General features: G+C 43.9%; 1 protein-coding gene across 1 annotated transcript; it reads left to right on the top strand.

Moving 5' to 3' along the window:
• Window positions 1–14,258: 14,258 nt before the first annotated feature.
• Window positions 14,259–20,351, top strand: LOC146578847 (V-set and immunoglobulin domain-containing protein 1-like). Its single transcript, XM_085269096.1, has 3 exons — window positions 14,259–14,383; window positions 15,611–15,937; window positions 16,176–20,351. The coding sequence occupies exons 1-3, from the start codon at window positions 14,311–14,313 to the stop codon at window positions 16,343–16,345; spliced, it is 570 nt and encodes a 189-aa protein (XP_085125222.1). The 5' UTR covers window positions 14,259–14,310; the 3' UTR covers window positions 16,346–20,351.
• The last annotated feature ends 2,822 nt before the right edge of the window (window positions 20,352–23,173 follow it).

Raw genomic sequence — 23,173 nt, 5'->3', positions numbered from 1 at the left:
GATGCTGTAAATGGACCAAACTTCAGTCAGGAGAACAACTGAGATAATCCATCCACAATACGAGGTTAGTCATTCGTATACTGCAACATGGGAATAGAGCAGCTGCCAGAGAATTCAACATTAATGAATCAATGGTACAGAAGTGGAGGAAGCAAGAAGAATGAGTTTGATTTATCTGACTGCTTTGTTTCGCTTAATGTGCCTTATAATCCCGTGCACCTTATGGTCCAAAAAATGCGTACTGCACACTGCAGTTTAATGTTGCAAAGCACCTCTTTTTAACTTCAGTGGATATTATACATGGTTATGCTCACGGTATGTCAGCCCATTTCTACTGGAAATGCCTTTTGGTTAAACTTTCAGCAATGAATTTGAATTTGCACTGTTACATTTTTATAAAGCTTTAATGTACATAAAAACCAGCTTCTTGTTTACGTGAAAATAAATGGAAGGTTGTCTTTTTGCGCTAGTAATGTTGTGGAGTTGTATTTTGTCTCGTATCAATTATATCGTCAGTTATATCGTTATTGCAAATTTTCAAATATATATCGTGATAAATATTTTTGGCCATATCGCACTGCTCTACCCCTAAACTTCCAAGCAAGCACAGAGTGCGCACAGAGAAACTCGCAGATTCTTCCACTGACTGCCGCGGCACACCTGCACCAGGGTAAACCTCTGCCTTCGCCACTCCTGCTTTACAGGTGAAAATAGAGCAAAAGGACCGCTAGTCTTTGATTTTATTTATTTTCTGCTGTGTTTTACTTGCATCTATTTGAAAGAGTGAGTGTAAACACAAAAAAATATATATATTTTATGTGCTGGAATGTGCAGAAAAAAGGTTTAAATATTAAACAAATTTCTTCCAGTCAGAGAATGTTGCATATAATTAAATTTTTGCTTGATGCATAAAGTTAAAAGATTAAAACTAATAAAACAAGTTTTAAAAAGAGACTTTTCCATTTGATCACATTTTGTATGATGGATTATGTAGAAAAAGTAGAATTGGGCTGAATGAGCTATCGCTTTATCACCTATTCAGGTTGTAAATCGTGTTTTTTAAAAAAGTAACTAAGTAATTAAGTAATTAATTACTTTTGAAAATAAGTAATCAGTAAAGTAACGGGATTACTTTTTGGGGGAAGTAATCAGTAATTAGTAACTGATTACTTTTTAACTTGACCAACACTGGTGTCTACACCTGAGACTGTCACCTCTCTGTCTGTCCTGCACTCTCTCTCTGTTTCTTTCTCTCTGATTGTGGAATAAAAGTATGAACATGTGTTTATAAGTTACACTTGTGTTTGAATCCTGCAGCTTATCATACATTTGATTTCCATGTGTGACAACTGCAAGTGTCCAGAGTGAGGACAGACTGAGGGACCCACTGCTGCACATCATCTGTGAGACTTTGCACCCCTGATGATCCACCAGGACAAAGTCAGCAGTGTGTGAGGAAGAGGAGGAGGAAGAGCCAGCAGCAGCTGACAGATGGAGAGAATAGACAGACTGTTCCCTGTTTGTGAAGGACTGCTAGGAAACTAATTGTCTGTCCTGAATCAGTCTTATTAGGTAATGTTCAAATAATTTTATCATTCCAGTGTTTTCAGTGTGGGAGAAAGTACTCAGGGCCTTCAAGTTACACACTATGATAGGCAGAAACAAGTTTAATATTCAGAAACCTAAAGTATGTATCAGCAGCAGAATGGAGCTAAAAATAAATGTTTGTTTCAGTTCTATGAAGCTTTGAGTATTTTGGATTAGTAGTACTGCTGTGTTTGTTGCATCATATTGCTGTAATTGTTTATATGCTTTATATATTCTGAGGTAAGTTGATCTATAGTGTAGCCCAGATGAAAAAACATATTTATTCTCTTTATATTAACTGTCCACATCAACAAAACATCATATTTCCTATGAGCATTGAATGCACCTCGCTCAGCGACCAATCAGAGCCTACCCAGGCCGCATTGACCCTGTCAGCCAGGAAGTGAGGTGAAGGTGCATGGTGCTCCCGGGTTTTTCTCATCTCAGCAAGAGGAGTGGAGGCATCTGCTACTCAAACCGAGAAATCCACGGACAAAAGAGAGGAAAAACTCAGAATTGAGAGGAAGGAAAGCCAGTCTACTTACCTGCTGGAAGTCCGGAGTTGAGTGGCTGGATGAAGGAGAGAGGCAACGTCGGTAAGACGAATGTTATTCTGATGGAAAAAAAAACTTGTAGAGACTTACCGTCGCGATCATGCTAATGCTAGCTCGGTGTCTCACAGGCTAACCACTCACCTTTCATCCGGAGAGCTGCTGCAATTCCAACGCCAGTGTGTGTTGGGCTTTTGTGAAACAGAGCAACGGTGAGCAACATGTTCTTAGCTGCTCTAAAGCTAATTTTTGTCAGTTCACTGTGAGTTTAAAGTAAGCTAGAGGGTAATTTTTAGTGCATTTCTCTCTCACGAATAGGCCTATAGTGTGGAGAAATTAAGCACACCGCTTTAATGCCTCTGAACTGAACTCGCATGTATATTTTGTTGCTTATTTGCACATAGTTCTGAATTTGTTATGGTGTATTGTATTTTGAATGTCAATGGTTACTTACCATAAGCATTGTTTAATTAATGTTTACATGAATAGAGAAATATTTGAGCAACTTAGATGTTTAGTTCTCATATTTGATATGCTTGAAAATTGAATGTTGTACAACAGAACTGTGAGATTTGATAAGATTTAAGATTTTGAAGCAATGAATGTGAGGTGATGCAATATTTTGATTTTGTATTTTAACCTTAAACAATGCATCTGGGAAAGACTGATTAGAATGTACATTTTATGACCTGGATTATAGGTCAGGTTTTTTGGAGAGGACGATATTCCGGTCGTGATAGATGGCGAGCCAACCACTTTGAGGACGATCTACCCCAAAGAAGATACACACCACACACTCATACATTCCAGTTACACTCACAAGGACCTTTGAAGTTGGCTATCGCCAGCTTAACTCTAAATTCTTAAAGGGCCCCAACGAGTACTTTTATTTTGTTTGAGTGTGCACACTATTTATTTTATTTTATACTTTATCTGTATAAATTGGTCGAATACCTGTTATGCTTTGTAACAATACAAGAGTGGCTACTCAAAAGTTAACCTTGTGTCCAGATCATTATTGCTGCTCAATACTTTGGCTCCATACGAATTTGGTGTCTTCTGATTCTGGCCAGGGTCTTATTACGAGCCCGAGTAACTATTGCACTGTAATTCACCTTTATATCTTAAAGTTGGTTACAGAAGTGGCGAGCCAGCCAGGAGCCATTTGATTTGAGCATCAATATTGAGGCAATTACCAGCATGGATTTCATACAAAAGTCTGGTGTCAAAATACCTAATGCGGTTGTTGTCGCTGGGACAACACAGGTATCTGAGAAAGATGAACAGGTCATTGACTTTCTGAAACAGTATGGTAAAATCACAAGAGTCCTTTTTGTTGATGATTCACTGTCCAACTTCTACCAAAACCTGATCGTAGAATACTCTAGCAGTTCAGCCTTAGAAGGTTTAGAACCCCGTTTGCCATACACATACACAGCACAAGCTGATCCCAGCGTTGTTTATGAAATTAAAACACTCAGTAGCATGTACCCTACCACAGTTGGGAGTAATGTTACAAAGACCTACTTGGCTGAACTCAAGGAACTAGCCAAGCTGAGTGGCAAAGACTACGGTGAGGTGCTGAAGGAGATGATGTGTCAGATTGGGGAGGATGTTGAAGCCATGCGACCTACCACTGAAGAATCTTCTCCCACGTATGTCGAGACCACTGTTGTATCTCCGTCCGCTCCTAAAGAGCGACAGTGTTACACCAAGTAATACTGGTACCACTGATGATGTTCCCCTCACTAATGGAAGGAGAGCAGCGTCCCTTTCAGTAAGTGACTTGAACCCACCTGACATTCAGAAGGTCGTGGTAGAGCATATCGTACGAAGGCAAGATGTTGTCCCACACATCCAATCCCAGGTGAGACTCCGTTCCTTCTCCGGTAAGTTTCCCAGACCTAACAACGAAACTGATTATGACACATGGCGCACACAAATTGAACTGCTCCAAAATGATCCCAGCATGTCCCCCCTGCAAATATCCAGAAAGATCCATGAGAGCCTGCTCCCACCAGCAGCTGATATAGTTAAGAGTTTGCGGCCTGAGTCACCACCTGTGACTTATTTGCAGCTTCTAGATTCAGCCTTCGGCACTGTAGAAGATGGCGAGGAACTTTTCGCTCAATTCCTGAACACCCTTCAAGATCCAGGTGAGAAGTCATCCACTTACCTTCACCGGCTACAGCTAGCATTAAACAGAGCCACGAAGAGGGGGGGGGAGTCGCATGTGAAGAAGTGGACAAACATCTACTTAAACAGTTCTGCAGGGGATGTTGGGACAACGACCTACTCAGCACCCTGCAACTTGAGCAAAAGAAGAGCAGCCCACCCCAATTCTCAGACCTGTTGTTAATGATTCGCTCTGAGGAAGATCGACAGCAAGCAAAAACAAGTCGTATGAGAAAACACATTGGCAGCACAAAGCAGAGAACTCAGTTACAGTTCCAGGGCGCACATGTTTGTGAACCAGAGGAGAAACATGAAAGTAGCATTGCTGCTATTGAGGATCTGCGAAAACAGGTGGCGAGTCTGCAAAGTCAACTAACTACATTCATGTCACAGAAAAAAACAAAGTTTGCAAACAGTAAGGGACCTGCAGGGAAGCCGCAGAGTAAGATGTCAAAGCCACATGGTATAGATGGATGTATGCAAAGACAGACTTCAAAGAGGCAAACTGGCAGACCTAAGCCCTGGTATTGTTTCAACTGCGGTGAAGATGGGCATATCGCTTCATGCTGTGTTGACCCCACTAACCCCAACCTAGTAGCAGGAAAAAGGAAGCAGTTGGAGGAGAAACAACGCCAGTGGGAAGCGCGAGATTGTACAGATTCGCCTTTAAACATCTAACAGTTCCTGTTGTGGGACAGACAGGAGCTGAGGAGAGTCAACAACGTCCCTCAGACGTAAACAATGGCGACAAAATCACAGCTGAGGTTAACAAAGTAAGTACCCCAGCAAAGACTGTCAAAGCACAAACATGGTCTGGCTTAAACCATTCAGAGCAGAACCAATCTTTCCAACTCCCTAAACAGTTGATTGGTGCCAGAAGTACAGCTCAAGTGACTGTGAGAGGTGAAGAAGTCAACTGTCTTCTTGACTCAGGCTCCCAAGTTACCACTGTTCCTGAGTCATTTTACCAGCAGCACCTTTCAGAGCAAAAGATCAAGCCACTACATGACCTCCTAGAAGTGGAAGGTGCTAATGGCCAGCTAGTGCCTTACTTTGGTTATATAGAAATGACCATAACTTTTCCAAAGGACTTTACAGGTGTTCCAGTAGATGTAAACACACTTGCTTTACTCGTCCCTGACACTTCACAATCCCTCATGCTCATAGGCACAAACACCCTAGATGTACTGTTCGACATCTACTCAAAGACTGACTTAGCCAATCGTCAACCCCTCCCACATGGCTACAAAGTAGTCTTCAAAATCATTGAGTTGAGACGGAAGCAGACAAGTGACACCCATCAGGGGGTAGTGAAGCTACCAGGCAAGATGCCTCAAGTCATTCCAGCTGGTTCAACTGTAGTGGTGGAGGGAGTTGCCCTTGGCAAGGGCCTTCAGGATGAAAAATCAGTTGTCATTGAGTACCCGTCATCGTCCCCCTTGCCCGGTGGCCTGCTACTTAAAGCCAGTCTGGTTGACTTTCCCCAGCGGCGGCCCCACAAGTTGCCAGTTGTTATAAGCAACGAGTCTGATCACGACATTGTCATCCCTGCCAAGTGTACTATTGCAGAGGTTAGTGCTTATCAGACCATCTTATTAAAGGAACACAACAAGACCAAACAGTCAGAATCACCCCAAAGAACTCCAGAGACTCCGTCTTTCCAAGAGCCCACCATAACCTTCAATTCTGGTGACTCCCCAGTTCCACTGGAATGGAAACAGCGCATCACTCAGCAGCTCAGCGGCATGCCTGAGGTGTTTGCACAGCACGACCTGGATTTTGGCCGGACGGACCAGGTGCGACATCATATAAAACTTTCGGATGACTCGCCTTTCAAACTACGTGCCCGGCCAATCCACCCACGGGACATTGATGCTGTCCGGAAGCACATTCAGGAACTCCTTGATGCAGGAGTTATTAGAGAGTCAGAGTCCCCATTTGCGTCACCCATAGTGGTAGTCCGGAAAAAGAACGGCCAAGTCCGGTTGTGCATCGATTATAGGCGTCTAAACCTCCAAACTATAAAAGATGCGTACAGCCTTCCGAAGCTAGAGGACACGTTCTCAGCCCTCAATGGTTCACAGTGGTTCTCTGTTCTTGATCTAAAATCAGGGTACTACCAGATCGAGGTCGAAGAAGCAGACAAACCGAAGACGGCCTTCGTGTGCCCTCTCGGCTTCTGGGAGTTCAACAGAATGCCTCAGGGTGTAACGAACGCCCCCAGCACGTTCCAGCGGTTAATGGAGCGGTGCATGGGGGATATGCATTTGAAGGATGCATTGGTCTTTCTTGATGACGTGATAGTATTCTCCCGAACCCTTGAGGAACACGAAGAAAGACTCATGAAAGTACTCACTCATCTAAAAGAGTTTGGGTTAAAGCTGTCACCAGAGAAATGTGTCTTCTTCCAGACTTCAGTCCGTTATCTGGGACATGTGGTCTCCAGAAATGGAGTTCGGACTGACCCTGAGAAGATTTCGGCCCTTAAAACATGGCCTGTCCCACAGACCCTGCGAGAGTTAAAGTCGTTTCTTGGTTTTGCTGGGTATTATAGAAGGTTCGTTAAGGGGTATTCCAGCATTGTGAAACCTCTCCACAACTTAACTTCGGGGTACCCACCTAGCCACAAGAAATCAAAAGTAAACACAAGACAAAGTGCACATCAGTACCATGACCCAAAAGACCCTTTCGGAAGTCGCTGGACGCCAGCTTGCCAGCAAGCCTTCGAGTCAGTCATCCAAAGTCTCACCACTGCCCCTGTACTTGCCTTCGCTGACCCCCAGAAACCCTATGTACTGCACACCGACGCCAGTACCACCGGGCTTGGTGCTGTATTGTATCAGGAGCAAGAGGGACAACTTAGAGTCATAGGCTATGCAAGTAGAGGGCTGTCACGGAGCGAAAATCGCTATCCAGCGCACAAGTTGGAGTTTCTGGCGCTCAAGTGGTCAGTTACAGAAAAGTTCAGCGACTATCTCTACGGCAACCACTTCACCGTTGTAACGGATAGTAATCCGCTGACTTACATTCTGACTTCAGCAAAACTTGACGCAACTAGCTATAGGTGGCTAGCAGCACTGTCCACATTCTCTTTCAAACTCCTCTATCGTCCAGGGAAGCAGAATGGAGATGCGGATGGATTATCACGCAGACCACACGGAGGGCTAGCGGACGATCTAAAATCACAAAAAGAGATTGAACGCATACAACAGTTCACTCAAGATCACCTTTGTGATCCAGACAACATCAATGCCGTAAATCACTCTGTGGTGAAAGCAATCTGTGAGAGGCAGTTCACCTACAGCGTCAGTCCTGACAATGAAAGAGAGGCAGATGCAGATTGTGTTGCCTTGGTGGAGGTGCTTGCTATGTCTCCTAGTGCTGTACCTGATAGCTATGGGCAAGAGGAACAGTTTGGAGGTCTGCCAACCATTCCCCATCTAACTGAGGCAGAGCTGGCAGATGAGCAAAGAACCGATCAGTGTATAAAGCATGTTATTTCTCAGATCGAATATGGGGACACACCACCTCCAACCGTGCGCACACAGCTCCAAGAGCTTCCACTGCTCCTCCGAGAGCTTAACCGTCTTGAGCTCCGCAACAATGTCTTGTACCGGCGACGCCAAGAGGGGTCCCAGAAAACCTACCAGCTTGTACTTCCAGCTGAGCTTCGCAACACAGTTCTCACCATGCTGCATGACCATATGGGTCACATGGGAGTCGATCGTACACTGGACCTTGTAAGGGCAAGATTTTATTGGCCAAGGATGGCTTTGGACGTGGAAAGGAAAGTGAGGACGTGTGGCAGGTGCGTGCGGAGGAAGGCACGGCCTGAAAGAGCGGCCCCCTTGGTCAACATTAATACGACACGACCTCTTGAACTCTTGTGCATGGACTTCTTGTCCCTGGAAGCTGACAAGAGCGGAACTAAGGATATATTGGTGATCACGGACCACTTCACTAAGTTTGCAGTTGCTATCCCAACACCTAATCAAAAGGCTCGCACAGTGGCAAGGTGTCTGTGGGAGAACTTTATGGTACACTATGGCATCCCAGAAAAATTGCATAGTGACCAGGGTCCAGACTTCGAGTCCCGCACAATCAAGGAACTCTGTCAGGTGGCTGGTATCCACAAGGTGAGGACAACCCCATACCATCCTAGGGGCAATCCTGTGGAACGATTTAATCGTACCTTGCTTGATATGTTGGGCACCCTTCGTGATCAAGATAAGTCCTGTTGGCGTGACCATGTAAGACCCCTGGTTCACGCTTATAACTGTACCAGGAATGAAGTGACTGGTTTCACCCCGTACGAACTGATGTTCGGACGCCAACCTCGGTTGCCAGTTGACCTTGCATTCAACCTGCCAGTGCAAGAGGAACAACACTCATCTCACTCTGAGTATGTGCAAAAACTCAAGTCACGTCTCAAAGAAAGCTACAAGTTAGCTATGGACAAGGCTGCAAAGATAGCTCACAAGAACAAAATGAGGTTTGACAGACATGTAACTGCCTCAGACTTGGAAGCTGGAGATCGGGTATTGGTCAGGAATGTCCGTATCCGGGGCAAACATAAGATTTCAGACAAGTGGGAACACACTGTGCATGTAGTGGTGAGAAGGGCAGGCAACCTCCCAGTATATACAGTTAAGCCTGAAAACAAAGATGGTCCCCTAAGAACACTACACCGGGATTTGTTGCTACCATGTGGCTACCTACCTGTGGAGGAAAGCAGTGAGCATGTACAGAAGCCAGTGTCACGCAGGCCAAGAACCCGTGCAAATCCAGCGCTAGAGGAAGAGAACTCCTCAGACGAAGAAGATGATTTGCTCATTCCTGTTTGGTTGAGTTCCCCTGTCCACACAGTGAGTGAGAGTCCTGTAAATGTTCCTGATATTGACAATCCACCTGTTTTTGACAGCCAATCTGATTTTGGCAACATACCTGATATGCCTAACAGTACTACAGATGATACTGAGTACTTATCTACCAATGGAGTCACACCGACCGAACAAGTGGGTGAAATAACCTTAACTGAAAATGACTCACCTGTTGATGACCCAAACGTCCACGAAAGGCAACTTCCATTTCAGGAGGCTGGCACCAGAGGTGCGAATCCTGAGGAGAGAATGGAGGAGATAGTCCCAGTGGATACAGGGGAAACCATGGATACAAATGATTCTGTAAGGAGATCTGAGAGAAACCGTCGTCCGCCACGACGGCTTGACTATACGGAGCTAGGCAATCCTCTGATCACTGCAGCAAAATCATTCTTGCAAGGACTGTCTTCAGCTTGGGCCAATGTCATCAGTGATGGTGAAGAGCCTGTTTCGCCCTCTTCCTTGACCCGTCAAATAATCACCATTTAACTGTCTACCATGCACAGGGTCGTGCATGAGTTCAGGAGGGGAGGGTGTAGCCCAGATGAAAAAACATATTTATTCTCTTTATATTAACTGTCCACATCAACAAAACGTCATATTTCCTATGACCATTGAATGCACCTTGCTCAGCGACCAATCAGAGCCTACCCAGGCCGCATTGACCCTGTCAGCCAGGAAGTGAGGTGAAGGTGCATGGTGCTCCCGGGTTTTTCTCATCTCAGCAAGAGGAGTGGAGGCATCTGCTACTCAAACCGAGAAATCCACGGACAAAAGAGAGGAAAAACTCAGAATTGAGAGGAAGGAAAGCCAGTCTACTTACCTGCTGGAAGTCCGGAGTTGAGTGGCTGGATGAAGGAGAGAGGCAACGTCGGTAAGACGAATGTTATTCTGATGGAAAAAAAAACTTGTAGAGACTTACCGTCGCGATCATGCTAATGCTAGCTCGGTGTCTCACAGGCTAACCACTCACCTTTCATCCGGAGAGCTGCTGCAATTCCAACGCCAGTGTGTGTTGGGCTTTTGTGAAACAGAGCAACGGTGAGCAACATGTTCTTAGCTGCTCTAAAGCTAATTTTTGTCAGTTCACTGTGAGTTTAAAGTAAGCTAGAGGGTAATTTTTAGTGCATTTCTCTCTCACGAATAGGCCTATAGTGTGGAGAAATTAAGCACACCGCTTTAATGCCTCTGAACTGAACTCGCATGTATATTTTGTTGCTTATTTGCACATAGTTCTGAATTTGTTATGGTGTATTGTATTTTGAATGTCTGACTTCAGCAAAACTTGACGCAACTAGCTATAGGTGGCTAGCAGCACTGTCCACATTCTCTTTCAAACTCCTCTATCGTCCAGGGAAGCAGAATGGAGATGCGGATGGATTATCACGCAGACCACACGGAGGGCTAGCGGACGATCTAAAATCACAAAAAGAGATTGAACGCATACAACAGTTCACTCAAGATCACCTTTGTGATCCAGACAACATCAATGCCGTAAATCACTCTGTGGTGAAAGCAATCTGTGAGAGGCAGTTCACCTACAGCGTCAGTCCTGACAATGAAAGAGAGGCAGATGCAGATTGTGTTGCCTTGGTGGAGGTGCTTGCTATGTCTCCTAGTGCTGTACCTGATAGCTATGGGCAAGAGGAACAGTTTGGAGGTCTGCCAACCATTCCCCATCTAACTGAGGCAGAGCTGGCAGATGAGCAAAGAACCGATCAGTGTATAAAGCATGTTATTTCTCAGATCGAATATGGGGACACACCACCTCCAACTCACTCACCTTTCATCCGGAGAGCTGCTGCAATTCCAACGCCAGTGTGTGTTGGGCTTTTGTGAAACAGAGCAACGGTGAGCAACATGTTCTTAGCTGCTCTAAAGCTAATTTTTGTCAGTTCACTGTGAGTTTAAAGTAAGCTAGAGGGTAATTTTTAGTGCATTTCTCTCTCACGAATAGGCCTATAGTGTGGAGAAATTAAGCACACCGCTTTAATGCCTCTGAACTGAACTCGCATGTATATTTTGTTGCTTATTTGCACATAGTTCTGAATTTGTTATGGTGTATTGTATTTTGAATGTCAATGGTTACTTACCATAAGCATTGTTTAATTAATGTTTACATGAATAGAGAAATATTTGAGCAACTTAGATGTTTAGTTCTCATATTTGATATGCTTGAAAATTGAATGTTGTACAACAGAACTGTGAGATTTGATAAGATTTAAGATTTTGAAGCAATGAATGTGAGGTGATGCAATATTTTGATTTTGTATTTTAACCTTAAACAATGCATCTGGGAAAGACTGATTAGAATGTACATTTTATGACCTGGATTATAGGTCAGGTTTTTTGGAGAGGACGGAAAAGTCCAAGGACCAGGACGATATTCCGGTCGTGATAGATGGCGAGCCAACCACTTTGAGGACGATCTACCCCAAAGAAGATACACACCACACACTCATACATTCCAGTTACACTCACAAGGACCTTTGAAGTTGGCTATCGCCAGCTTAACTCTAAATTCTTAAAGGGCCCCAACAAGTACTTTTATTTTGTTTGAGTGTGCACACTATTTATTTTATTTTATACTTTATCTGTATAAATTGGTCGAATACCTGTTATACTTTGTAACAATACAAGAGTGGCTATCGTGGCTCAAGAGTTGGGAGTTCGCCTTGTAATCGGAAGGTTGCCGGTTCGAGCCCCAGCTTGGACAGTCTCGGTTGTTGTGTCCTTGGGCAAGACACTTCACCCGTTGCCTACTGGTGGTGGTCAGAGGGCCCGGTGGCGCCAGTGTCCGGCAGCCTCGCCTCTGTCAGTGCGCCCCAGGGTGGCTGTGGCTACAATGTAGCTTGCCATCACCAGTGTGTGAATGGGTGGATGACTGGATATGTAAAGCGCTTTGGGGTCCTTAGGGACTAGTAAAGCGCTATATAAATACAGGCCATTTACCATTTACTCAAAAGTTAACCTTGTGTCCAGATCATTATTGCTGCTCAATACTTTGGCTCCATACGAATTTGGTGTCTTCTGATTCTGGCCAGGGTCTTATTACGAGCCCGAGTAACTATTGCACTGTAATTCACCTTTATATCTTAAAGTTGGTTACAATAGTGTTACATCATATTCTATAAGGATGTTATGTGTTTGTATACTTTCTGCCCAGTTTGACCCATTTAGCAGAAGTCAACCTGTTTAAGGCTCTGATATCTATTCTGTATGACTTAAAGCAGTTATGATAAGGTCTGATTTTCTCACCCAATAAAGGAATATTTAATATATCAGTCTACTCTTCATTCTATCAGACACAGTTTTCACTGCTTGTACATTTTGTTTTTACACATATATGTAAGCATTGAGCCAAATGTAATAATGCCAACATATTAAATGAACAATATTTGTCTCTTATATATGATACACCTATACTGTCACAGATACTTGCTTTTGAGTGAAGATTTACAGTGATAGGAAATATAAATAACTGCAACTTGAATCTTTGACCCAGAGTTCAAGCTCACTAATGTTATCTATCTATCTATCTATCTATCTATCTATCTATCTATCTATCTATCTATCTATCTATCTATCTATCTATCTATATATATATATATATATATATATATATATATATATATCATAATAATCTGACAATACTATAATATTGGCCATATTATATTTACATTACCGCAGTGAGATGATTTTAGTCTCATGAACAACATTAGCTAATTGTTATTTACTAACTAATCTTAAAAGATTGCTCAATATAGAAATGACGCCCAACAATCATGTTTTACAGTCCCATGGTCTCAGCCTCAACTAATCAAAGTGATGTCAGAACAAAAATGAATGACCAACAAAACATTTTTCTCCTTCATTTCTGTCACACAATGCTGTATGTAATGTTTCTCGTGGTTGGTATCATGGTTGCTAGGCAACCTGAACAGCGCGACGTAGGATAGACCGTCCCATTTCACAAGCCTCGCACTTCCGGCCTTAGCGGTCTTTAAGTACGTGGCCCTTGAGGATCGTTGAGGCTGCGGCCTTTAAGGCTGCAGACCCTGAATTGGGACACAGCCATAGAGTATTTCCGGGACAAGTAAACGATAAATACAATAAAAGCATGCAATAAAACAAGAATAAAACACTATACAATATTAAAATATTAACAACAATAAAACACAGCAACTCATGCAAGATAAAAACCTAGTTATGTCATGATCCTGGGTCCTTTTGACCCAGCGTTTTGTGTTTTCTCTTCGCGATTTTGGTTCTGTTCTTCCTCTGGTTAGTGTTTACTCTGTTCTGCCCGTGTGTTCCGGTATCCAGTCCGCGTTTCTTAGTTTGTGTCCTTTCATGTGCAAGTTCCTGTTTTATTGTGAAGGTCTGCGTCTTATGTGAGTGTTTTCAGTTTGCCTCCCTAGTCTCGTCATGTTTATCACTCCCAGCTGTGTCTCCCACCTGTGTGTAATCTCCCTGTGTTCTCTGAGTATATTTAAGTTGTATTTTCTGTCTTAGTAATTGCTGGTTTGTCTGTGTTGTTTCCCCTCGGTCTCCCTGCGTCTCTCCGTATGTATTTCCCCGGACCTCTGCATCTTCGTTTCTGGTTTGTTTTGTTAGTTTTACCCAGTTTAGGTTTTCCTGTTTCACCTTCACCCACGCCATTGCTGTTTGTATTTTCTTTTGTTAAATAAACACTCACCTGCTCCAGAGCTGCTGCCCTTTGGGTCCTTTTCTACATTCCACACGGCTTGCCCCGGTAATCCGTGACAAGTTAACTTGTCCATTTCCACCCCGTGACAGTATTAAGCAAACTGAATTGTTGATAAATAATTGAAAATAAACCTAATCATACTTTACACTGAGGCAGAGTAACTGTCTGAGTCTGAGAAAAATATGTTCTTGGAAGCCGAGCACATTATTCACAGTAGAAATCGCCACATCTATTTATTTTTTAAACGTAGACATTGACCAATGAGGTCGTTTGTTTACAAAAAAAAAATACCCGTCAGTCTCAGAGAGGGAGGTACCCTGTGATAAAACTGGCGATGTGAAACCAGTCACACTCAGAGGTGAACTAGCATTGTAACATCAGTTTGCGACTGTCTGCACAACCAGGGATGGGAGGGTCCACTGTAACATCTCGGTGGTTTACTTTACCATTTGTCATCGCCTTGGGGTTTTCATCTGCAGGTGAGATTTTTTTTTTTGTTTGTTTGTTTTCTTCTTCCCTTTGGTTTTCTTTCTCTCCCTCTCTTTCTTTCATTCTTTCCCCCTGTCCTATCCCACAGTCATGTCTGTCCCGTTTGTAGCAACTGAAAATAAAATAAATTCATAATTATAATAAAGGTCAATCAAATGGACCAATATGATAAGGCCATGATGATCCACTTGGTAAAATAAATCCGCTTGGCATCTTTATTGGCCTTAAGACAACAATTCTTATGGCTATAGATCCAAACGGGACAAAAAAAAAAGAGATTTTGAAAAGAATGTTAATTCTATCCTCTCTCCCCGTGGAATATTGTTTCATGTTGTTTTTTGATTGGGCTGGCAAGAACAGTCAAGGACGTTAGACTGTTTCTTGCCCTCAAACCAATTCTGTTATGCCACAAAGTGAATGAGAGTTTTGAGATCAAACCACACATAAGAAGAAACTGGTGAAGAAAAGTGTGCTAGCCGCTAACCTTTCCCTCCCCCACGGTCCCTTAGGAGAAAAGTCACTCAGGAATGGAGGAGGGGCTAGCCCTTCCCTGTGGTGGGGGGTAGGAGGAGAGAAATATAGAGCTGTTATGTTTATTAAAAATAGTTTTAACTGTTAACTGATTTTTTAAAAAAAAAAAACAACTATTACCATTTAAATACAAAACACCTCAAGCTCAAAGACTCCATTTAAAGGGATGTCAATGAAATTTGACATTTGATGCAGCTCCACTACACATTTTGTTACTAGATTAAAAATGTCGTAGAGTCATAAATGTCAAACTGCAGTTTGACATTTATGACTCTAGGTCTAACAGCAGCCATAACATGTTTTATATGTCAACCTACTTTTACTGCAATAAGATATTAGAGTATTGTTAATGACAGAAACTGTGAAGGCCACAGAACAATTATACAGGTCACCCGTGATCTTTAATGAAAATACTTTTTTTAATTTAAGGTAATTATACAAGATTAAAGTGCAGGCTTACAGACAGGCTTAATTTGATTTGGAATATTTTGTGCTTTCAATGATACAGTTGCATGAACGTGAATGTCTATGTGTCAGCGAACTATCTAGTGACCTGGAGGTTGGCAGGGATTAATAATTTCAGTGTCAAGTGTACAAAGTAGAAACTGATCTAGAGCTCAGTGATCACTTTTTAGTTTCTGTAGAAGTAAATGGTTGTGCTTGTTTTGTGTCATATGCACTTGCAGACCAGAAAATCACAGCTTACTCTGGAGACACTGCCATCCTCCCATGTAAAACAGCAAACAACATCAAAGTGGTAGAGTGGAGCAGACCTGACCTGGACCCAGAATGTGTCATTTTGTACCGGAATAAACAGTTTGATCAAGAGAGTCAGAATCCATTTTTTAAGAACCGAGTAGAAATGGAGATAAATGATGGAAATGTGACTTTGACTGTGAAGAAGGTGACAACTGCTGATAGTGGAAAATACGAGTGTCGTATCCTCACAAACCGCAAGAAGAGAGCTGTTGATCCCAACATAATCGCCACCCTGACTGTTGTTGATCCTCCAGGTGAGTGAGTAGAGTTGAGTGTGTGTGTGATCAGAGGTGAAGCTGCTTCCTGGTTGTTGATGTTTGTTTCTAAAGATGTTGTTGATGAGACTTTGTAGAAAGCAGCTGGTCTGAGTGATGTGATCAGAGTGCAGTAGATAATGTCTGACAGCAGTTTGAAGAGGAAATGGATTCTGTTCTGTTCTTCACTCATCACCTACCTGACAGCTGACACCTCACACCTGTTTCTCACCTGCAGGTCAGACAGGAGGAGACACAGAGGATGGAGGGAAGGAGGATGGTCCACACAGACATTTGGGAGTGGTAGCTGGTATCGTCGTTTTTGTTATGATTGGTGCTCTGATGACTGTGATGGCTCTGAGGCATAAAGAAAAAAGAAGAAGAATCCCCCCACCCTCTTTCTCCTGATAAAGGAACTGAACTGCCACTGGTCTGAAACAAAACTAGTTCATGCATTTATTACTTCCAGGCTGGACTACTGTAATTCATTATTATCAGGATGTCCTAAAAACTCCTTGAAAATCCTTCAGTTAATCCAAAATGCTGCAGCAAGAGTCCTGACAGGGACTAGAAAGAGAGAGCATATTTATATTGCTGTCTTACATTCCCAATGTGACACTCCGGAAGATGAGATCAATCAATGAAACTGAAATATTTCTGTGGAATTTCTGTAGTTAATTCTGAGAAAAAAATGATTCATAAACATGTTCTAAGATTGCATATCAGTAATTTGGTGACTTAAAGAACAGAAAATATTTTTTTAAAAATATGGAAGTAAAAACACTCATTTTTTAAACTGTGTGACTAAGAATTAAAACTGTGTTTCAGTCTAACTTGTGTTCAGGGCCATTCTCTGAACAGATGACACAATGGAGGACTGTGACAGAGGGTGTGTCTGTGCTTAAATCTATTTTTGAAGTGTGGTTTCAACACCTCCCCATCACCATAGAAACAGCAGATCGCTGCTTTTTACACAACACAGAAACAGACTTCCTCTTTAACAGTGCAAAAGTTAAGAATCAGTCATTATAGACTATTTGCAGTTAGATCAGCTTTTTAAAAATAGTTTAAAGTTTAATACTCTTACATGTTTATAGAAGTTTTTCTTTAACTCAATATATAAAACAGGTTTAAAGTAACACAGTTTTACTGTTATGTAGTGTTGTCCATCCTGCACAAACAACAGAAGTATGAGGGTGGAGTATAATTACTTCCCGGTGGGGAACTCAGTTTTGGGACTTGAAATCAATTGTAAAGTTGCAACAACTTTGCTCAATACAAGTGAAGCATAAGCTATGAGGCTATCTGGAGGTCAGATATAAACACTATGAGCTGTACTTTTAAACAGGACAGACATTGATTTACAGATATTTATAGATTTCTAACATTTATGATATTCATTCTGCTCTTTAATGATATTTATTAAACCCAGAGTGCTGACTGTCAAGAGAAATATGTGAATGTGGTGAAGAGTAAAGAGAAACACGCAAACATCAATCAGTCTTACCACACAAAAACACCCAGTAAACACATCTGAACTTGACTGGAATGCAATTTGCTGCTGGCTGATGAGAAGCTACATGATTAGGGGTTTGTAACATAACCTTGTGGGTCTGATTACCTTCAAATAAAAAAAAAATTCAGTTAACTTCAGCTATTTAGATCATGTTGGGTTTTTTGGGGTTGGGTTGGGTTGTACTGTGTCTTTCCCTCTACATTGACCTAAAAAATCCAAAGTAAACTTTAACAAGGAAAAAGGAACTACTGGCACAAGGACGATAAAACACTATAGATGAAATTGCGCTGAATGCACTGCTGTTTGGATGATACGGAGCCCTGCAGGGGACATGGGAGAAAAAAAAATCAGGGAGGAAAAAAAAAAAATTAGGGAGAAAAAAAAAAAATTAAGACGGACTTTTGCGAGCTCTCGCAAAAGTATTGCGAGAGCTCGCAAAAGTTTTAGCCGCATTCTTCGGAGGCCGCCAGCTTGAAGCCGACCGGGAGGTCGAGGCACGATGTGCCGGGAAAGCTGTGTTCCTCCCGGCTGTAGTAGGTCTCGATCTCCCGTTAGCTTCGAGCTAGTGGCCGCCAGCTCGAAGCCGACCGGGAGGTCGAGGCACGATGTGCCGGGAAAGCGGTGTTCCTCCCGGCTGTAGTAGGTCTCGACCTCCCGTTAGCTTCGAGCTAGTGGGTGTCAGATCTCCAAAAACGTCGGAGCACTTTTGCAAATATGTGATGTCTTGTAAACCGAGCAGGTATCTGACGTTTACACAACTACATTCACGCCTCAAAATATCTTAAAAGTGTATTTTGTGACCCAGAAAGAGCAATATTACAACTAAGTAGCTGCCGCCATTGTTGGAATTCAACTTTTGCGAGCGCTCGCAATACTTTTGCGAGATCTCGCAATACTTTTGCGAGCGCTCGCAATACTTTTGCGAGCTCTCGCAATACTTTTGCGAGATCTCGCAATACTTTTGCGAGCGCTCGCAATACTTTTGCGAGATCTCGCAAAAGTCCGTCTTAATTTTTTTTTTTTCTCCCTAATTTTTTTTTTCTCCCATGTCCCCTGGGGGGCTCCGTAGGATGATACAATGCACCAACTACACATGCTCCCCAGGGAGCAGACTTCAAACAAGTAACAGCAGTAACTAATTGACCAAATCAAATCAAATCACTTTTATTGTCACATCACATGTGCAGGCACACTGGCACAGCACATGCGAGTGAAATTCTTGTGTGCGAGCCCCACAAGCAACAGAGATATGCAAAACACAACAACACAAACGAGCAAAATACAAGAATGGCTAATCTGAAACTAATAAATATGTGTACAATATATAATAGTGTATGCATTTCTGGATGTGTATACTAAATATTATCCTACGTGTGTGTGTGTGTGTGTGTGTGTGTGTGTGTGTACACATTTTTACAAATTAAATAGTAAAAAAAAAAATAAAATAAATAAAATATATAAAAATATACAGAGTTGAATATGTGCAAAACAAGTGGCATTTATATACAGTGTGGAGTGCATAGTGTTGCAGTTCCCGTAGTGAAGCTGAGGTGTCTATGAAGTGTTCAGCAGTCTGATGGCCTGATGGAAGAAGCTGTCTCTCAGTCTGCTGGTACGGGACCGGATGCTGCAGAACCTCCTTCCTGATGGAAGCAGTCTGAACAGTTTATGGCTGGGGTGACTGGAGTCCTTGATGATCCTCCCCGCTTTCCTCAGGCAGCGCTTCCTGTAGATGTCTTGGAGGGAGGGAAGCTCACCTCCAATTATCCGTTCAGAGCACCGCACTACTGGCTGGAGAGCTTTGCAGTTGTAGGCGGTGCTGTTGCCGTACCAGGTGGTGATGCATCCAGTGAGGATGCTCTCAATGGCACAGTGATAGAAGGTCCTGAGGACCACGGTTTCTCTCGCTGTCCATGTCCATGCCAAAAGAGAATAATCATGACTTTCACTGGAAAAAATAAAATGACGACTTTGTATAAAAACAAAACAAAAAAAACCCCACAAAAAACCCACAGTCTCATGGCAGTTTGTGCCATGAGACACCCTCAAGTATCCTCGAGAGGATAAAGAGCTGGTCCAGTGTTCCGCGACCAGGACAAAAACTGCATTGTTCCTCCTGTATCCGAGGTTCGACTAGCGGACGAACTCTCCTTTCCAACACCCTGGCATAGACTTTCCCAGGGAGGCTGAGGAGTGTGATCCCCTGTAGTTGGAACACACCTTCCGGTCCCCCTTCTTAAAGATGGGGACCACCAACCCGGTCTACCAGTCCACAGGTACTGCCCCTGATCTCCACGCAACATTGCAGAGGCGTGTCAACCAGGACAGCCCTACAACGTCCAGAGCCTTCAGGAACTCGGGGCGGACCTCATCAACACCAGGGGCTCTGCCACCAAGGAGTTGTTTAACTGCCTCAGTGACCTTACCCCCTGTTAAGAGTATTTTTATTTTAGACAAATCATTAAAGTATAATCAAGTAGAAACAAATATGCTTTATACTCAAATGCAATATAAACAAGTATGCCTTATAATCGAGTGTTCATATATTCTCACATAACCAAGCTTATTGTTAAAAGAGAACACGATGCATTCCTTGCTTAAGTGTTCAAGATGTTTTGACAAGACATGATATAATGATGCATTCTTTACTTTAGTTTCTGTGATGTCAGATAAGCATGATATACTTCTGTATTCTTATTTTAGTGTGTGAAAGATCAGATAGTCTGAACTTTATGTCTGAACTTTATGTCTGAACTTTATGTCTGAACTCTCCTCTTTTTTGGTAAAAGAGGAAGTACTGTTACCCGTTTTTTGCCTTATAAATAAAGCAAGCAGCCTGTACTCGGGGTGTCTGTCTTCTCAGAGGCATTCACCCGTGTACACGTTCTTAAACTCTGAGTCGGTCTGCAGTGTCTTATTTCACTTACTTGTGTTTGAAAAAGTGTCTTAACCCCTAACACCCCCGGAAATTGGCGGGTCATTCCCCTCATCCCCAGACTCTGCTTCCTCCTCGGAAGACGTGTCAGTGTGATTAAGGAGGTCCTCGAAGTATTCCTTCCACCGCCTGACAATTTTCTCAGTCGACGTCAGCAGCGCTCCGCCAGCACTATACACAGTGCAGGTAGAGCACCGCTTTCCCCTCCTGAGACGCCTGACGGTTTGCCAGAATCTCTTCGAGGCAGTCCGAAAGTCTTTTTCCATGGCCTCTCCGAACTCCTCCCACACCTGAGTTTTTGCTTCAACCACTTCCCGAGCCGCATTCCGCTTGGCCTGTCGATACCTGTCGGCTGCCTCCGGAGTCCCACAGGCTAACCAAGCTCGATAGGACTCCTTCTTCAGCCTGGTGGCTCCCTTCACCTTTGGTATCCACCATTTGGTTCGGGGATTACCACCACGGCAGGCACCAACCACCTTGCGGCCGCAGCTCAATGCAGCAGCTTCGGCAATGGAGACGCTGAACATGGTCCATTCAGACTCAATGTCCCCAGTCTCCCTCTGAATGCTGGTGAAGCTCTGCCGGAGGTGTGCGTTGAATATCTCGCGGACTGGGGCCCTGCTAGACGTTCCCAGCACACCCTCACTACGCGTTTAGGTGCACCAGGTCTGTCCAGCATCCTCCCCGCCACCTGATCCAACTCACCACCAGGTGGTGATCAGTTGACAGCTCAGCCCCTCTCTTTACCCGAGTGTCCAGAACATATGGTCGCAGGTCTGGTGATACGATTACAAAATCGATCATCGACCTACGGCCTAGAGTGTCCTGGTGCCAAGTGCACTTATGGACACTCTTATGTTCGAACAGGGTGTTCGTTATGGCCAAACTGTGATTAGCACACAAGTCCAATAACAAAGCACCGCTCGGGTTCAGATCAGGGAGGCCGTTCCTCCCAATCACGCCCCTCCAGGTCTCGCTGTCGTTACCCACGTGAGCATTGAAGTCTCCCAGCAGGACAACAGAGTCTCCAGGTGGAGCACCTTCCAGCACCCCGCCCAGGGACTCTAGGAAGGCTGGGTACTCCGAACTGCCACTTGGCGCATAAGCGCAGATGACAGTCAGGACCCGTTCCCCGACCCTGAGGCACAGTGAACAAACCCTCTCGTCCACCGGGAAAAACCCCAACGTACCGGCAGCAAGCCGCGGGGATATTAGAATACCCACCCCAGCCCGCCGCCTCTCACCAGGGGCAACTCCAGACTGAGACAGAGTCCAGCCCCTCTCCAGGAGACTGGTTCCAGAGCCCAAGCCATGCGTAGAGGTGAGCCCGACTATATCTAGCCGGTACCTCTCAACCTCGTGCACTAACTCAGGCTCCTTCCCCACCAGAGAGGTGACATTCCATGTCCCTATTGCCAGTCTTGGCAGCCGGGGGTCAGTCCGCCAGGGCCTCCGCTCCTGGCCGCCACCCAGCACACAATGCACCCGACCCCTATGGCGCCTCCTGCGGGTGGTGGGCCTGAGGATGGGCCCATGTCTCCTCTGCGGGCTGTGCCCGGCCGGGCCCCATGGACTAAGGCCTGGCCACCAGACGCTCGCCCTCGGGCACCCTCCCCGGGCCTGGCTCCAGGGCGGGGCCCCGGTAACCCTATCCTGGGCAGGGTAAACTGTTCCCTCGATATTCTTTCCATAAGGGTCTTCTGAATCGCTCTTTTTTGCATTTTGTATTTTGCGGCAAAATTATCCACACCCACCGCCGCACTATGAATTGTGGGATACATGGGACCACAAAGCGTGCACCGGACCACGCTTGATATTTGGGGAAATCGACGGCGCATTTGGAGTATGCATTTGAAGTACACTTTGAATTGGGACAGCCGTCGTCGCGTCGCGGTGACGTAACCGCACTTAAAATGCGTACGTCAAGCGTGAAGACCCTGAATTGGGACACAGCCAACATGTCTTGAAGTTCTCCAGATGCCTGATAATGAGCTAATCATATGTTTCAGGTGTGCTGATCCAGGGTGAGATCTAAAACTTGCAGGACACCGGCCCTCAAGGCCTGGAGTTCGACACCCCTGACTTAGACTGAATGATTCACATGAAAAGTTTCCAAATTATATTATATTTTATTATAACCAGGATAACATTGAAACTAAGCACTGAGGAATCAACATGTAGCAATGTATTTAGACATGCCTCATCATCCTCGCCTCAAAGCAAACAGCAGAGATGAGCAAGGACAAAATTAAACAAACTAAAAGTTCCACAAATGTAATCGTAATTAAAAAAAAAAAAAGGATATGAATAAAACTGTTGGATCATCAGTCTGAGCCAATTCATCTCTTTGGATCAGGAACTGAAAATGCAAAAGAAACAGCATTCTGAAGCTCCTCTGCTGCCACCTACTGGCCCTATGACTGATGTCTTTCTACACAGTGCTTACACTCATTGGCCACATTTTTAGGTACACTTTGTTAGTCCTGGATTGAACCGTCTTTTTGCTTTCAGAACTGACATAATCCCTCCTGGCATGGACTCAACAAGGTAATGGAAATATTCCTCAGAGGTCCGTATAGAGATGATAGCATCGCACAGCTTCAGCACATTTGATGATGTGAATCCCACACATCCCATAAGTGCTGGACTGGATTTTCAAGGTTTGGTAAAAATGTTCGACAGAACAAATATTTGTTTACTGTTTACTCTTCTGTCAGAGTCCAACTTCAACTGAGAACTGCAGTCGACTCTTTTAGTTGTCAGCACTTCAGTGTCACTACACAGG

Source organism: Mchenga conophoros, linkage group LG3, assembly GCF_057382185.1.
Source record: "Mchenga conophoros isolate Kocher_MC1m ecotype Shallow Benthic linkage group LG3, M_conophoros_male_GT1.1, whole genome shotgun sequence".
Lineage (NCBI taxonomy): Eukaryota > Metazoa > Chordata > Actinopteri > Cichliformes > Cichlidae > Mchenga > Mchenga conophoros.
This window is presented reverse-complemented; position numbering and strand designations above follow the sequence as displayed.